Source organism: Elaeis guineensis, chromosome 6 (genome assembly GCF_000442705.2).
Source record: "Elaeis guineensis isolate ETL-2024a chromosome 6, EG11, whole genome shotgun sequence".
In the NCBI taxonomy this organism is placed as follows: domain Eukaryota; kingdom Viridiplantae; phylum Streptophyta; class Magnoliopsida; order Arecales; family Arecaceae; genus Elaeis; species Elaeis guineensis.
The window spans coordinates 15,453,549-15,472,135 of record NC_025998.2 but is presented as its reverse complement, the minus strand read 5'-3'; the positions used below and the strand labels follow the sequence as shown (position 1 = coordinate 15,472,135).

Sequence of the window (18,587 nt, the reverse complement as noted above, 5' to 3'; positions counted from 1 at the left end):
GCTATACATATATGGCAGTGGTTGTGCAACCACTATGATAGACCTATAGCAGTGGTTATTATGCAATCAATGCTATATAGGCAGAATATAATTTTTTTTTATTTTTTTTTGAATATAATATAATTTTAAAATTTAAAACTCATCTTCACCATTCATTATCTAAATAATTATCGTTAGAGTATCATAACAAAAGATCATCTTGATCTAATAGCCCTAGCTACATCGATCAATAAAATTCAATTTTGATAGTCACGAATGATCGTATGATGATCTAATAGATAGAGATCACTAATGGATCCAAAAATTTGTAACAATGATCTCGATGATATTTATAGCACACTGTCAAAATTTTACTTCAATCGAACATCATTATCATGGTCAATTTAGTATGGAATAATTTTGATCAATGAAAAATGAGTGATCAAAAGGCCAAATGGTATCCGATTAAGTCGATTTTTTAGATAAATAATCTTTGCTACTACTTTAATCATTTATATGATGATGATCATAAAATTTCAATCGTATATATATGAACCATCCATGTTAAGCAGATCTTACAAAAGTACAAGTATAATTACTTAAGGACTTTAAGAATGAGTATCAAAAGATATATAGTTTTGGATCATTCATATATGCATGATTTGAATTTTATGATCATCACTGTACAAATGATCAAAGTAGTAGTAAAGATCATTTATCTTAAAAATCATCTTACAATCGAATGTCATTTGACTTTTTGATTACTTATTTTTATTTAACGATCCACATCATTTCGTGCTAAATTGATCATGATATTGATATCTGATTGAAGTAAAATTTTAATAGTGTGCTACAAATATCATTAAGATCATCACTATAAATTTTTGAATCTATCGGTGGTCTTTATCTATCAGATCATCATACGATCATTTGTGACCGTCGAAATCAAATTTTATTGATCGACATAGCTAGGGCTATCGGATTGAGATAGTCTTTTGTGACAATACTCTAATGATAATTATTTAGATAATGAATAGTGAAGATAGATTTTAAATTTTAAAATTATATCATATTCAAAAAAAAATAATTATATTTTGCGTTGAGTATTAGCAATGGCAGATGCCATCACTAATACTCTTCCTACCATCGTTAATAAATTAATACATAAAAAAAATTTATTATTTATGATGATAAGTTTCGTTGCTAATACTATCATCGCTAATAATAATTAGTGATGGCATCTATTGTCGCTAATACTATTTGCATCATCACTAATAAGTTTAATAAATAATTTTTTTTATTTTTTGTGATGGAGATTGCTGTCGCTAATAGTACCATCACTAATGATTATTAGAGACGGCAATTGCTATCGTTAATACTCTTTTTGCCATTGCTTATAATTTTAATAAATAATTTTTTTTTGTGATGGCTAAATCCGTCGCTAATAGTGCTGTCGCTAATGATTATTAGCAACGGCTAATATCATTTTCATCGTTGCTAATAAGTTTAATAAATAATTTTTTTACGATAATTTTTTTTATTATGATTGATTGTCAGTAAAAATAACTATTATCGATGGTATTTTGTAATAACAACTATTAGCGATGGTAAAAATACTGTCGCTAATAGCCATTGGTAAAATAATTATTAGCAATAGAAAAACTACCGTCCGTAATGCCGTCGCTAATATCCACTATTAGCAATAATAAAAATACCGTTGCTAATGGCCATCGCTAATTTCTTAATTTTTTGTAGTGTACATTTGAAACACGAACTAAGGCTCCACAGATATTGAGAATCTAATGCTCTGATACCAACTTAATCCGATAGATGTGAAAGAATGAGTCTTTGATACTAATTTACTCTTATAAATTTGAAAAAAATTGGCTTTGATACCAAATTGATTTGATTAGAGAGAACAAAATTTTTTTTAGCTTGCTCAACTTGAATCTTGTAAAAGAAAGCTAGAAGAAGAGAGAAGAATTATGAAAGTAAGAATTCAGTCTTTTTTTTTTTCATTGATTCTCCATACAAACTAAGGTATATATCCCCTATTATAATAGTGAGGTCATCTTTAGCACAATGTAAGTAGGATTTCTCTTCCTAATTTTAGAAGAACTTTCTTTGAACAATTTGAGTCAGATTCCTAATTTTTCTAGTTTGAATAGGATTGAGTCTCTAAAAAGCCTGATTAATATAAAAATAATAAAAAGTATTAAAATTTTATAGGAGGTAGATCTTGATTTCTATATAAATTTTATCTTTTATCATTTGCCTAAATCTTCATGGCCTAAAAAATAACTTTCTGTCGAAGTCTTTCCTGAAAAAAAAAAAAATTGGTTTGACCAATCCATTTCAAGATCCAAATAATGAAATCTTAGCCTGATTTGGTCCTCTAAAGGTTTGATCTAAAGCTATAGATGTTAAAAAGATACTCAAATTCAAAAAAAAAGAAATCATCTTAATCGGGCATCATATATTCAAGTTATGGCCTTTTGAAGTTTAAGTATATGATTTAGCTTCCTGATGCGGTAAATCTTTCTTCTTGATCCTGTCTTGTCTTATCCATGGTGGCCACAATAATCCACGTCAATTTTGATGATCTTCCTGGATCATAAATCTTATATTGTATGTATCCAAAATCAAGTTTAGATCATGTGATGCATATTTTGCAACGTAAAGGACTTTATGTCGCTTGATGGCTGCGACATCATCCGTCATGGAGATGGATAGCTGTCAAATAGGATGGGATGGGTTACATTGAGTTGCATCCCATGCATGGCTTTTTGCCTTTTTAGATGTTTGTCGACCATCCATCAACTTTATCAGATGACGTGTTGGCCATCGATAAGTATGCAGCTCTTTGCAGTACAAAAAATATACTATAAGATAGTAGTTGGTAATCCTTTTGGTATTTCTGAAATGAAAATACAAATTTTCTTAGAATAGCTATTCCTCAGATTAGTTTTTGGTTGGAAATTTGTGGGGCCCATCAGAAATAAGGCAGTGTTATTCCCTAACTTAGAATAAGTTGTAATTATTTCTCATTAAGGACCTAGAATAAGCTATTCCATGGTTCAACATGGATAGCTTATTCAAGATAAATGGGAATAAGGTGTAATTAATGCACAATTAATGCTTGTTGACTGGAATAGCTAAATCTATGGAGCCCATTAGGAATATATCTAGTGTTTGGGGAATAAATAGGAATAAGCCATCATTCCATCGGGAATAAGGGCAACCAACACTATCCAAAAGATCTTGGCTCCTCAAAAGCGACCTTTAAGGGATTTTCTTTCTTGCTTTTTTTTTCTGTTTTTGCTTAAAAAAATCTATCATTTTGTCATACTTTTAGAGCTTCTTTGCTGGAAAATTATGGTGTTTTTCATTATTTTGCTTGCATGTGATGCTACTACAATATCATATCCATAGTCATCTTTGGCTAGTCAAATGCTTATAATGACATCCCACACTACAGGAAAAATGGCCATTAACGACGCTATTAATGGTCATTAACGACGCTTTAAAGCGTCGCTATTCGGTTTTACGACGCTTCGAAAAGCGTCGGCAAAGCGTCGACTATGCAAGAGTGGGGACGAATATCGCCGACGCTTTGTAAAAGCGTCGTTAAATTTTAACGACGCTTTAAAGCGTCGTAAATATTTACATTAACGACGCTTTAAAGCGTCGTTAAATTTGTCTTAACGACGCTTTAAAGCGTCGTTAATGTAAATCTTTACGACGCTTTAAAGCGTCGCAAAAGACAAATTTAACGACGCTTATAAGCGTCGTTAATGTAAATATTTACGACGCTTTAAAGCGTCGCAAAAGACAAATTTAACGACGCTTATAAGCGTCGTTAAAGGTTTTAAGAGGAAAAAAAAATACAAATATTATTTAAAAAAAAAATAATACAATACATTCCTGTACGAAATCATATCACACCTGTACAATACAATAAACATGTACAATCACCACATTCACATTCACACCTGTACAATCACCATCATTCACATCACCTGTACAATACAATAAACATGTACAATCACCACATTCACATTCACACCTGTACAATCACCATCATTCACATCAAAAGCAAGCTGAAATAGAAAATTTAATCAAACCAAAAGACAATATTTTATATAAATAAAAATAAAGTACTAATCGTCCATTACAATCAAGAGTAATATAAATAAATATAAAAATACAACAAAAATAAAATAACATCAATCTGCAGGCGGATGGTCGTCGTTGTCTCCACGTGACGTGCCGCTATCTCGATGGGTGCCTGATATGCCAGGAGCCTACAAAAAATATATCAAAAGCATGATTTGCATATCTATAAATAAAATATATAAATCATTAAATTAATACAAAAATATATATTTAATATTATGTGTTTACCTGAGATGAACCATACATCTCTAATAAAGATGTAAGGCGATCAATCTGTCCCCTCATGGCCTGCATCTCGGCACGGCTCTGTCGCATCTCCTCCATCTTAGCGGCACGACTCTGTCTAATCTCCTGTATCTCCGCCTCGAGTCTGCGAACGCGTGAATCCTGAGCATCTGTTGCAGCATGCTGCGTATATCTACTAACCTCAGATAACTGAGTGGGGGTGACTCCTACTCCATAACCCCTCACTCGGCCGTAGCGCTCTGGTCCCATCAACTCTGTGAATACCTCGGCCTCGATACGGCTCTGCTGCGTAGATGCTGCGGACTCGTCGTCACGCTCCGCAATGAGAGATGTAGCCCTCTCCTGTATTTTTTTTGAAAACAAGAGTTATACATTAATAGCTAACAAAATTAAATTTAAATCATTGCAAAAAATATAATATTAACAATGCCGTACATATAAATCTCTCGACTCATCTCGAACAAAAGTACCATCCTGATGAGTATGAGTCATCCGGTAAAACTCCACTTGTCCGGGTTCCCTCCCATGCTCATCCTCCTACACAAATAATTTCAATTTTAAGCAAACAGTTATGATAATTTAAAAAAATATATGAGTATCATGATACAGACATGGTCCACGATACATAATGATATTAGTTATATAAATATTTGAACATAAAAATTAAAAGTTAATTATGAAAGTTTAAGGAACATACAAACTCCTGTCGGAGTCGTGCATAACTCTTCGACCCCGATGTATGAGGAACAGACTGAGCTGCTCGTGCAGCTCTACCAATAGCAGAATAAGTCTGTAAAATAAAGTAAAGAACTTGTTATATATACAATATATAATAAAAATCAATATTTTTATAAAATATTTAAGAAAAAAAGATAATAAACAGATAATATACCTGTGCCCTCTCGGAGAACCAGTAATGAACCAACTCCATCCACTGATGAGGGGGTACATCAGGAGGACAATTCCTAGCAACCTCCTCCTCTGTCATACCCTGTCTCATATAGTCCTTCTTCAATTGTGCTTTATATTCTTTCCATTTGCGGTTGAGAGACTTCATTACAAAATCATGAGTGGATGGAGGGAGAACAAACTTGCTCTATAAAAAAAAAAGTTAAATGAAATAAATTATATAAATGATTAACAATTAATATACAGTATGAACATCAATTCATTACCTCTATAACTCGGAGGAGCTCAACTTTGTACGTTGGAAGCATGTCATTCCATTTTGCATAGCCCAACGGACATAGCTGAGGCCTCCGAGCAACAGTCCCCAAAAATGAAGTCAATAAGCAGGCAGCTTTCTTAATTGGCTGACCTAGCTGATTGCACTCCACAACAATCCTCTCGCCCTCACGCATCTGCCACACATCTCGTACTACTGTGGGTCCGCGTCTGGGGCGTACTCTCCCGGATCCGTCTGCAAAAAATACATAAAAGTAACTATATCATAAATATACATAAAATGAAATAAAAAAAATTACATGAAAGACAATATATACCCTGCACGTGTATCTCATCATCTGGCTGATGAACAGGAGGATCGTGCTGTGCTGATGATGAAGGACAGGGCTCAGAATGCTGTGCAGCTGAACTGGCCTCAGGCTGCTGTGCTGAAGAAGACGTACCGGCCTCTGTCTGTGAAAACTGGAACTGCACACCAGCATATCGTCCCCTGCGACGCATGATGTCACCTAGCATTTATATAAATAAAAGGTAGAATCAGTTAATATATGGAGTAAAATAACACAATAATTAATGCAAAATATATACATCATAAATAATTATTACCAGTAACAATCAAGCAGTAGTGTTTTCTTCGAATTCTGTTCTAACCAACGTCGTCGTAGCATTTAAATCATCAGCTGGCACAAAATTGTAGGGCATACATTGTGTATAAGTGTCATCGTCATCATCCTCCACTTGGTTTCCCATATCATATAAGTCTCTAGGTTTTGTTTTGATGACAGTAAACCAATCTTTATCTTTTGCGTCTTGTACATAAAATAGTTGACGAGCTTGAGATGAAAAAATGAATGGGTCATCCTTCAATAACACACCAGTGTGTATCAACCTTGAAAAATTTACAAGTGTAAATCCATTTGCATCTTGTTTCAAACCCCTTGGTGAGTTTATGTCTATCCAATCACATCTAAACAGTACTACTTTAAATTTTCCATAATAATCCAACTCATAGATATCTTTAAGTGCACCATAATAAGATTTTCCATCCGCTTCCACCATAACACCGTTATTCTGTGTTTTTCTAAATTTCTCCCGTTCTCTAGTATGAAATTTAAAGCCATTAATTATGAAACCATTATATCTATTCACAATCTTGTTAGGTCCTCGAGCAAGAGCTATTAGTTCATCTGACTTATTTGTCTCCATCATCTTTGATACCTAACAAAAAATGATATGACGAAGTGCAGTTGAGTTATCTGATATTAAATATGTATCAAAAATTAATATATCCAATAATTAAATATAAATCACACCTGATTCGAAAGCCACATAGGGAATAACTCGACCAACCATCGCTGTTCAATCCTTGCATTAGGACGAATGTTATGATTGGCTCGTCTCTGATAAATTAAAAATTCACTGCATAAAATATAAATATATCATTTAGAACATTATATCTAATATAAAATTTAAATTTTGATGTCATTCCTTAAATATACTAACCTGCGATGGTCAGATATTATGTCACTATGAAGTAACACATAACGATGTGCTTGTGCTAAGGATTTTTGATCAAGTACAATACCTTCACCTCTTCCCAAGAATTTTCCAGCAGTTAAGAACTTATACAGTTCTGCATTCTCCACAAAGTCATTATGCCGTTGAGGTCGACTAAAAATAGTCTCTACACCTTGAAGATATCTTGAACAAAATGTCAAACATTCATCCGCAATATATGCTTCAGCAATCGAGCCTTCAGGATAGGCTCTATTTCGCACATAATCTTTAAGACGCACAAGATACCTTCAAGAATTAAATATTTATTAAAATATCAGTATGCTGTTGTTTCTAATAAAATTATCAAAAGATTTAAGGTTTGTAATAATACCTCTCAATAGGATACATCCATCTATAATGTACCGGTCCACCAACTTTAACTTCTGAAGCTAGGTGAACGAGCAGATGTACCATAATAGTGAAAAATCCAGGAGGAAAAATCTTTTCCATCTGGCAAAGTGTAATTGTAATATCCGATTCTAACTGATCAAGTTCCCGAGGATCAATAACTTTGGAACATAATGCCTTGAAGAATGACGATAATCGAAGTACAATTGTAACAACTTATTTCGGCAATGACGATCTTAAAGCTATTGGAAAAATATCTTGCATCAATATGTGACCATCATGACTTTTAAGATTTGAAAGTTTTCGATCCTTTAGATGCACACATCGTGAAATATTCGATGCATATCCATCGGGTACTTTGATACTTTTCAAAACTCCCAAAAAATTATCCTTTTCTCGAGCAGACATTGTGTAACATGCAGGAGGCACATAAATTCTATCATTAGCAAGCATTTTAGGATGAAGTTCCTGTCGGATACCCATTTCTTTTAAATCAAGACGTGCCTTCATGTTATCTTTGCTCTTTCCATCAAGGTTTAAAAATATTCCAAGTAAATTATCGCAAACATTCTTCTCTATATGCATGACATCAAGATTGTGCCGAATAAGATTATGTTTCCAATAAGGTAAGTCAAAAAAGATACTTCATTTTTTCCATAAATGTTTACTTGGCTGTTGTATAGATGCTATCTGTGTGTCTTCCTCATTTTCATCCTCGAAATAATTGTCTGGATCTTGAAACAACTCTACATCTATAGTACTGATACTGACTTCCTCTGGTAACCCTTCGTGCACTGAGCTTTCAACATCATCCCTTCCTCTTTTTTTAGAGGACTTTGAGTGCTTACCATAGCTGTAATTCATGCCATCCATTTGTCTATGAACATCAGTTCCAGAAGGTGGAATAGGGGCACATCCCAATTCTATAGTACCATCAAACAAATCTTTTTGAAATCGAAACGGATGATTTGCTTCCAACCATCGACGATGTCCCATGTAACAAAATTTACCTCCATGTTTTAACCAAATTGAATGTGTTGAATCTCCACAACAAGGACATGCGACCCGTCCCTTTGTACTCCAGCCAGATAAATTGGCATATGCTGGAAAATCATTAATAGTCCATAACAAAGCTGCCCGTAGTTTAAATGTTTGGCCGTTGGAAGCATCAAATGCATCAACACCCTCCCACAACTGTTTCAATTCCTCTATCAAAGGCTGTAGAAAAATATCAATATCATTGCCTGGACCCTTATCTCCTGGAATAACCATTGACAAGATAAGTGATGATTGTTTCATGCACATCCACGGTGGCAAATTGTAAGGTATCAAAACGACTGGCCAAGTGCTGTAGGTAGAACTCAGGGTCCGAAATGGATTGAAGCCATCAGAAGCTAAGCCAAACCTAACACTGCGAACATCAGAGGCAAAATCAGGATGCCTATCATCAAATGCTTTCCATTGAAGACTATCTGCAGGATGTCTCAACATTCCATCCTTTGTACGTCCTTCATGATGCCATCTCATTGATGAAGCTGTTTTTGATGATGCATAAATCCTTTTCAATCTAGGTATAAGAGGAAAGTAACGCAATACCTTGGCCGGTTTCTTTTTACTCCGCGTTGCATCCAATTCATTCAGTACATCATCTCGATCTTCTTTTTGTGTTATCCATCTTGAAGATCCACATACATTGCATGACTCTTGATTAGCATTTTCACCCCGATATAACATACAATCTTTCGGACAACTATGAATCTTTTCGTATCCAAGATCCAATTCCTTTACTACTTTCTTGGCTTCATAATACGATGGTGGTAAACGAGTGCTTTCTGGAAATGCATCCTTTAATAACTTGAGCAGCATGGTAAAACTCTTTCCAGACCATCCATTCAAATATTTTATATGAAATAAATGTATAAGAAAAGAAATCTTAGAAAATTTTGTACAACCCGGATATAATTCTTCGTCTGCATCTTTCATTAAGGTGTGATAACGAGCTGTCTCATCATTAGATGTATGTATGGGCTCCTCAACATGCATACGTTCCGTATGCGTACATCCATCAAACATCCCAACTGTTTCTTGTATACTACTGGATTCTCCTAAATTTTGAACATCAAATCCAAAAGCATCTGTGATCAAACCCCTTATATCATCATCTCTTGCAGAATTGTCTTCTAGGCTAGTGGATCCGCAATGAGTCAGGGGTTGGTTACATGATGATGGCAACATAGATTCTCCATGAAAAATCCAGTCGGTATAACCTCTTAAAAAACCATTCCATACCAAATGTTCTTCAACATTTTGTGGATCTAAAGAAGAACTATTTACACATTTCCGACATGGACATAAAATCTTTCCATTCAAACTACTTTTCTCCATACCAAATTTAATGAAGTCATGAACTCCATCTAAATATTCTTTACTATTCCTTGGTTTATTTATCCAACTTTTGTCCATTGTAGGATAAAACTGATCGAACTTGCAATTTATCTAAAAATAAAAAAAAATTATACAATCTATATTAATGCAATGAGTAAAAAATATCAGTCATTTCATAAAATCCAAAAAAATAACAGCTAGATAAAGTTTACATAGTAAATGCTTGCTATCATCAACTAATAGGTAAAGAAGGTCCTATCCCATTCAGAAAATGTATTAATTGTATAGGTCAATTACAAAAATCAAATGATATGCAACAAGAGCCGAAAAAAATTTCGGCAGCATTTCCCTTTAGTTCTTCTGTATAGGAAGAACAAAAGGAAAATACCATCCGAAATTTTTTCCGAACCTCTCAGCATACCATTTGATTATGGTAATGACCTATAGAATTACTCACATTTTCCAAACTGTCCATACTGGACAATCAATTGATCAATGTACATAATTCTTTTATCCGTACAAAAATAAATAAATATACGGATATAATAGAATATGTACATTAATCAAAAGACGGGTCTATGTTTCGATGCAATGTAATTTTTGATGTCATATTATTTACATTTTATGGAAAGGCAGAAAAGTTGAAGATTTGAGTCCTTCGTAGGTGGTACCAAGAAGAGATGCACATAATATAATATTTGCAATACAACTTTTGCAGCTTTGCAGAAAGAGATTGTTATTTATTATTTTTATTATCATTTAGATGCATATTAACTATTCAATTTGATATTCATGATCTTTCATAACTGCAATCCTGTGAAGTGGAGTAACTGGAGTTTTGAACCTGAACCACCCTGCTACCCAACTAGAGTCTGGACCTAAGTGTACGGCTGACACCAGATTACCAATTAAAAGAACATTAATAAGATTGCATAAATTCCTAAAGAAAATTCTTTAATAAAATTATAATCTTTTAAGGTTGTCTCCTGGTCTTCAATTGGCGACTTGATATTTAAAGCTTGATGTCCAAAGAAATAACTAATGGGAGATGTGTGAAAATCTGCCTATTTTTCTCAATAAATAAATGTATAATTCAAAGAAAGAAAGAAAGAGATGCAGGGATGTAAATTCCACTTGTTAATTTCAATTCTAGAAGAGCCGAAACTTCTTCGTCAGTGACTTCAGCTCTAACTCCATATAATTTTAACGACGCTATTTTTTAATTCATTGTTTCCTTTATGCTTTTGCTTCCGTCTTTTTCTTTTCTTTTGGTTTTGTTTTCTATTTTGATTTGAAGGTCACCATAAACTAATTTGCATGAACACGTCATCTCGCTGCAATGCTTGCTTTCACCTTCAACCTGTGCAAACTTCTCAGTGCAATCTCCAACATCTAAGTGTAACTACACCGCTCTTCATTTCTCTAGACTAATTTTTTCATTTGATGATTTTTTTTTTTTGTTTTGTGAAAAAAGATGCTAAATGTTCCTAGATATATTAATTTTCACGAAACCCTTCAAATTCAATAAAAGAAGCATGAAAAACTTGTAAGAAATATGTAAATCAAACTAACAAACTTAGGCATGCATGAATAGTTGTATTCATTCTTGGATGCATGCAGCATAAGAAGAGCTAAAGTGGGTATTTGAGTAAAGGAATCTCCAAGAATATCAAAGTCTTGTTGTGTTTGAGTAAGAAAATCCCACACCCACCCAAGACTCGAGGAACAGTAAGTTGGCCTCTACAAAATTATAAGTTAACAATAATTAGTGTGTTTATTTTGGTTAACAAAAACAAATGCTTATTCAATAGTTATTGCTCCGTGTCATGTTAATGTGAATGATTGGCATGCAGGTAAAGAACATATTTTGGAAGAACATTGTCAGCCCAAGCTAAGCCAGCTCCAGCTGCAATTATCTAAAGAAGCTAAATGACTACTATCTATTGCAATTCCATCACCTTCATTCCCAATAATTGGGCCTCCTCTCGCACCACTCCAATTTGACATGATTAATCTAATTTATTACTTCCCTCCTAGGTGTGGTGAAGGTTAATTTAGATGAACTAGAGCATGTTTGGAGCTTTTTCTATAGGATTGGGCGGCAAATTCTATTGGACTTGTGGATTGAGCTAGTGCAACTAATAAGATCACAAAGATGGGTTAAGCAAAATATCCAAATATAGTTCTGAAATAATTCGAATTGAATCTCATAAGGAGAAAAAAAGATCTATTGAATTTTTTTTTTCTCCCTATAGAATTCAAGCGGGCCCATTGCAAAGCTATAACTGGGTATTTTATAAAGATAAGCCTAACCCAGTATGTAGCATGTGATCTTGTTAATTTTGTTGGTTTTAGCTCAATCGTGTAGAAAAAGATATGTTTGGATTTTTGGATAGGATTTAATTGAAAATCTTATAGTGTTCATCAGTTGGACTATCCATTTAATCATGGCCTTAAATCAACCAAATATCACCTAACTCAAATCCTATACAAAGAAAAAAAACTTTCATAGGCTTTTTTTTTTTCTATCTTTTTTTTCTACAGCCGAAAAACTAAGATCTGAGCATGTTCTTAAAAAATATAAGCTAAATGGGCTAACAAACCCGATTCCTATAAAATATGCATCACAATGCTACTCAAGGGTGGCAGTAAACAAGAACATATATAAACAAAAACATCCTTCAACACTCAACTGAAAAATTCTTCACATCTGCCAAGATAAATAAATAAATAACTGAAAAATTCTCAAATCCTATAAAATATCATGCTTCTACCGAGATTAAGCTCTTGGAACCTCAGGGGACCAACTCACACCGCTGCAGCTCGCACAAAATCCCATATGAGAAAACCCCAATCGGGACCTAAGAAACCCATCCGATCTCCCTCAATGCTCTCCTTCCCACAAATCTCCAAACAAGAGAAAAAAATAAAAAGAAAATGAAGCGATAACAAAAAAAAATGATCAAACTAGGTGGGAAAAAGCTTACCTTTCAAAATGAGGAATGTGGATGACAGACCCTTAAACACTGTAACATGAAATTAAACAACTCAAAATTTCTGTGGAGATTTTGAAAAGAAGAATGAATGAAAAGAAAAACAAGTGAAATGGGGAAAATATTTTACCTTTCAAAATTTCTGTGGAGCGGCCGAGCAGGGGCTTCGTTTCCCTTCGATTTGGGGTGGCCGAATGGCGAAGTGGGATGGTGGGAAGCTTGGAGCAGTCGAACAAGGGAAGGAGGAGGAGGGCCGGTTCACCGACGGCGTATGGCTTGGACCTCGCGGGCGCGGCGTCGACGGATGCGGCAGCAGAGGGGAGTGGCGGACGGAGGTGAGGCGTGGACGGCGGGTGCGCGTGGACGGCGGGTGCGGTGCCGGCGGCGGAGATGGGCCGGGGTCGGCTGAGGAACGGGTGGAAAATAAGGAACGGCTGAGGAATGGCGGCGGTAGATAGATTAGGGCACGGCGGTAGATAGATTAGGGCACGGGAGGAGGGTGGTATTAAACGAACCTACCGACGCTTTTTAGCGTCGTTAAAATGCGTCGGTATTTTATTTATTTAACGACGCTTTTGCTAAAAGCGTCGACGTTGACACGTTCATAGTTTATGACGCTTTTAAGCGTCGTTAAAGAACGACGCTTTTTAAAAGCGTCGGCAGGTTAGCGCAACCTGCCGACGCTTTCCAAAAGCGTCGGCAAAAAAAGGTCGTTAATGGCCTCTTTTTTTGTAGTGCCACGAGCTTGGTTTTTCTACGATGCATGTTTTGCACTATAGATGAACTTGTATATGTAGATGCAAGACATGTCACCGTCTCTAAAATAAATTGTTGTCATTCATTGCATCATTGTGTCCAACAAGGTGGGTTGAGAGATAGATGATGGCTATAAATTTTCAAGATACATGGACTACATGTCTCATAATCCTTTCCTCTTGCCCATCAATTTCCGGACCATCCTCTTTTCCTTTTGAGATCTATATGCAAGTGGATGAATGATAAAGTTAGAAGTAGTTTGAGATTTGTGTGGTGGATGATCCAATGGCTGATGGGTGGGAAGGAAGATTTGTCCTTCTTTTGTACAAAGGATGCAACCGTGACCACCCATGCAAACAAAGCTGGGGTAGGAATTTTGTGGACATAAGAGGACTTCAAGTCAATGCCTTTTATCAAGTCGTCCATGGCCAAACCACGGCAGCCAGTTGGGCAAGTATCCGGCTGACATTAGTGGAGGGCTAAGTCATTGTCTTTTATTTATTTATTTTTTTTGTACATAGAGATGGTCACACTATTTTAATGTGAGAGTAGTTTAAAAAATCAGAATACAAAAATGATGCCGTAGGACTGGTGGACAGCTTTAGCTTTGACGCTAAGTCCAGTCTCCGAAAGTCATTATCTTTTATTAGCTGGTCCATGCCCACACTACACCAGGGCAACATTATCATGGGACACCGATAAGTTACTACGATTCGACGTGTTCTCACATCGGGTGCTGGTATCGGAATATATGCCATACTAATACTCAGTATGGAATAATACCAGTTGAATACCTGTAGATCTGGTGCCATGGTCACAAACTTCTGCATGTCTTCATCCTTTAATTCCATCTCAAACCTAGTGAAGCTGTAATCTCTGCTCAGTCAAAGAAAATGGAAAAAAGAGAGAATTTTTTTCTCCTTTTTATTTGCAAGAGAGCAAGAGAACAAACATTTTATTGCCAGTCCGAGAAAGCTAATATTTTTAGCACAGAGATAGAAAATTTTACAAGTACGAAATATAAAAATAATTAAAATATTATTGCCCATAAAATACGCAAGCTATTCTTCGGACTTCTGTCAGCCACGTATACATGCTGAATAGTTCTAATTTTTACCCACCTACAGCATCGCTAATAGGAAAAAGATGGCGTAAGTGCCCAATGTGAGAAGTAGAAAATCAATGACAAGTCTATTGGGCCGCGAATTATGAAGAAGGCGTTTCTTATCATGCAGGTGTATGGTCGGCCAAATACATTCTTTATACCCTTGCCTGATTCTTACTGTTTCCAGCATCCTATAGACGTTATAATTTGCCACCACATGAGCAAAAATAGGGGCTCCAAGAGACGCGATGCATAAAGGAATGCTGATGCGCTTGCAGCTGGGACCCAATGCTACATATATACCCATCGCGAATGCAGCACACATGCCAGCAAATGCTGCCCACAGGTAAAAAATAGCCCAAAAAAGGGCTCGTCTGCGATTATGTTTATCAATAATCGCGGTTCCAGCATACATGAGCCAGCATGTGGCTATGATGGAGCAGACCAACGCGGAGGCATCTGAGATGAGGAATACCTTGAAGGTATACTCTTTTGCTAGAACTGCTGTGCCACGTCCTGGATGATCATCGGCTATGTAACCCCCAGGAAGTGTGAAACCAGCAGCAAATGTGACCGTAGCAATTAACACCGCAGCGATCCCGAGATTTTTGGCTAAATTCACCTGTCTCCCGATTTCATTGCCCTCTTCTTTTTGTTGGGATGTTTTGGATCCAGATGGGTTCCTTTTGGCCTTAATACTGCTGGATGCTGGGTTCCGTCTGGCCTTACCGCCGGATGCTGATTTCACTTTGGCCTTACTGCTGGATGGTAGTTTCCCTTTGGCTTTATTGCTAGATGATTTTTTTTTGAAATTATCGTCGCTGGAATATGGTTCCTCTTTGGCCTCATCGCTGGATAATTCACCGCTTTCTAAATCAGGCAATTCTTGCGGACCGAACTGAGCCTTTATTGAAGCCAAGCAGCTTGCAATGCAAACTTCTGCTGAATTCTACAGTTCAAGAACAATGTTAGAACATAAAAAGAGAGATCAGTTGAAAGATTGAGAATACTACATGTTTAGTTGACATTAACATATGCACTTCTTATGAGTGAGCATCCCAGACTTGATGATAATATTTATTTATTTATTAAAATTCTGATTTTTTGGTACAGAAGGTAAGGTAATTCTGAATCTCTTCATAATATGAGAGCTAAACGGTGCCATCCAGCGAACCAAAATCCCGTTAGCAACATCAGTGGTTATTATCGTAAGAAATTAATGAATGCTCATTATCAAGATTTGAATTCTCATTATCAAGATTTGTGTTTAGAAAAATATCTAGAGGGTTCGTATATGTATATGAGTTGAAGAAAAAGTGCTTGTGCTCCAAGCATAATTTCTGTGTCCTTGTGCATGCGTGCTCTAGAGAGAGAACTAAAGCTTATGATGTATGGCATATATCCAAGTCTACAACGATATTAAGAAATCTATATTGTTTTTGTTGACACCGGTTAAATGGTTAACAAGCCAAACATGTACAAGCTCGTTAGAAGTTTACCGTCCGGAATGGCAGGTCTTCATTCAACTTTGCATAAGCCAGGTCGAGAGGGGCGAAGCACTTGCGGTTTACAATGTTGACAAGTACGGTTTTGTCCCGCAGAAGAAAATGCATGCTCCCTTGGTCATTGTTTTCAACAGCTGTGTGTAACGGCGTATTCCCGCTGTAATCTTGGTCATTTAACAGCTTCCTGAGATCCGGTCTCTTTAAGATAATTTTCCTCACCAAATCTAATCTTTTCCATTTAAAAGCGACATGAAGAAAATTCTTTCCCTCCTTGTCCAATAATTCGTCTGCATCCGGGCAGTGTTCTAAAATCTGATCAACCACAAGAACGTTTTCCATACTAGCTGCAATGTGTATAGGAAATAAGCCATTGGCATCTTTTAGGTAGGCTGTAGAGGAATCCTTCTCTAACAATAGCTTCACTATATCATGAACACCATTTGAAGCTGCATAATGAAGAGGAGTTCTCCCCAACGAATCAGCAGATTTGATGAGCATTGGCTTCCAACGCAACAAGTCTTGAGTAATTTCTACGGCATAAGTATTATGAAAGGTATCGTGAGTACTCATACAATGTGCTTGCACAAATCAAAAGATAGTATTATATTCCATACATGTACTTGCTTTGTACTTTGCTTATGTATCTGCTAAGATATTTAGCCAAATGGTAAATCATGCAGAAATATAAAAAATCAAAATTTGTCATTTCTAATTATGTACAAAGGACCTTGTACATGGTTACCGTCAAAGAAAGTTGCCCGCTGGACTTCGACAAGCCTAAATAAGCCGAAACAGCAAAAGCTAAGAAGAGGGCCAAGCTCATCCACTTGATGGAGATCTCTTAGCATCTATCGCCCACATCTGATCCCGCCAACTGCTTGAATTTTTGGGCTGATATCTTTTAAGGTCTGTCTTCTTCCCAGTCACCAATTGTGGTTACCGGCTGCTTATTTCCCACTTTCTGGGCCTTTTGAGGTTGAGGGAAAGATTCCTATGATGGTTGAGCTTTTCTCTTCTTCTTCTTCTTCAATTTTTTTTATTTTTTTTATTAATACTTGTTTTGCTGGATGTGTAAAGTGGTTGGCCCCTCAGGGGCATTATTTGCTTTGTTATAACTTTTCTTGTTTCTTATTCTGATCATTTCCTAAATAAAATGGTGGTTTCGTACTTCTTATGAAATGGTGGTGATTTGGTTACCTTTTTTCAAAAGAAAAAGAAAAAAAAAAAAAAAAGGAAGGGAAGAATGACCGAAATGTAAATTTGAGTGCCCGGTTACCTTGACTTATGAGAATTGCTGCGTGCAATGCCGTTTTGTTGCTAGGACCCTCATAAGATGTTGGAGAAAACTGCAGTAAGAATTTGGCTACGTTGAGAGACCTTGACACTATGGCCAGGTAGAGGGGAGACATTTTGAAACGGTTTGGCATGGATGCTAGTTCAGGATCCTTTTCCATCAATATCCTGGCCACGTCCACACGATCATATTTGGCAGCCTCATGCAAAGCATTGGCCTTGTCCTTGTTTGTCGCCCTTAGCACTTCATCTTTTACGTTACGCCTTGTTGCTAAATCGATGATGTAGGAGACCATGTCATTATTTCCAACTCTTGCGGCACAATGCAGCGGAGTGTCAAACCTCTGGTTTGGTGCCGTTAAAAGAGACATCACACTGGGAGAGAGATTTTCGGCAGACTCCAGATATCCTCGACTAGCAACCATATGGAGGTCCGTGTTCTCCTCTAGTGTAACTTTGAGGAGGCGGCTGGTATTTTCTTGTATCGCAGCATCCTCCGGCATCTCCCCCATCGGATCTTTGGAAGATGCATCTTCTGGTGGAAGCAAGTTATATAGAATACTTTTGTCTCCTGATCTTGCTACTTTGAGCAATTCAAGATTCATGGTTGTGCGTAGGGGTTGGATTGCGCTCCGAGTAACTTCAAGATTAGAATCTGTTTGCACTATTTTGGTAGTCATGGGCAAAGTATCCGCCGGTTCTTAGCCTCATCCATTTAGGACGTGTGGATGCTTTAGCTTCTGCTTGGTTTGGGCCCTTGGGTCAGGAAATCTAATCCTCTTATAAGTGAACAAGATGCTGTGTGTAGACAAGTTTTCTGAAAGCTACCTTAAAATATCCTCCGTCGTGAAAGGCAAATAAATCACATATTCACATGCACCCAAAAGCGACTTCGAACGCTCGGCTTTGGCCCGGGCACGAAAAACTCATCCTCTTATAATTGCGAAGAAGACACCATGTGCGGACGAGTTTTGTGAAAACTACCTAAAAGAATCTTCCCTCGTGGAACATGCATCTAAAAGGGACTTTTAAGAGAAATTTTTTTCTTTTTTATTCAAA

At 36.4% G+C, this 18,587-nt stretch overlaps 2 protein-coding genes across 2 annotated transcripts; both read right to left on the bottom strand.

Annotated features, from left to right (window-relative positions):
* Nucleotides 1-4,092: 4,092 nt before the first annotated feature.
* LOC140858485 (uncharacterized) lies at nucleotides 4,093-13,594 on the bottom strand. Its single transcript, XM_073259249.1, has 9 exons — nucleotides 13,000-13,594; nucleotides 12,864-12,902; nucleotides 5,904-6,095; nucleotides 5,577-5,821; nucleotides 5,294-5,497; nucleotides 5,099-5,191; nucleotides 4,837-4,938; nucleotides 4,384-4,743; nucleotides 4,093-4,283 (listed from the first exon to the last, which is right to left on the bottom strand). The coding sequence occupies exons 3-9, from the start codon at nucleotides 6,085-6,087 to the stop codon at nucleotides 4,206-4,208; spliced, it is 1,266 nt and encodes a 421-aa protein (XP_073115350.1). The 5' UTR covers nucleotides 6,088-6,095; nucleotides 12,864-12,902; nucleotides 13,000-13,594; the 3' UTR covers nucleotides 4,093-4,205.
* A 1,000-nt stretch (nucleotides 13,595-14,594) lies between these two features.
* LOC105036530 (protein ACCELERATED CELL DEATH 6-like) lies at nucleotides 14,595-18,259 on the bottom strand. The gene is made up of 3 exons (XM_010912291.3): nucleotides 17,512-18,259; nucleotides 16,230-16,765; nucleotides 14,595-15,679 (listed from the first exon to the last, which is right to left on the bottom strand). Exons 1-3 carry the CDS (start codon nucleotides 18,206-18,208, stop codon nucleotides 14,747-14,749), a joined length of 2,166 nt encoding a protein of 721 aa, XP_010910593.2. The 5' UTR covers nucleotides 18,209-18,259; the 3' UTR covers nucleotides 14,595-14,746.
* Between the last annotated feature and the right edge of the window lie 328 nt (nucleotides 18,260-18,587).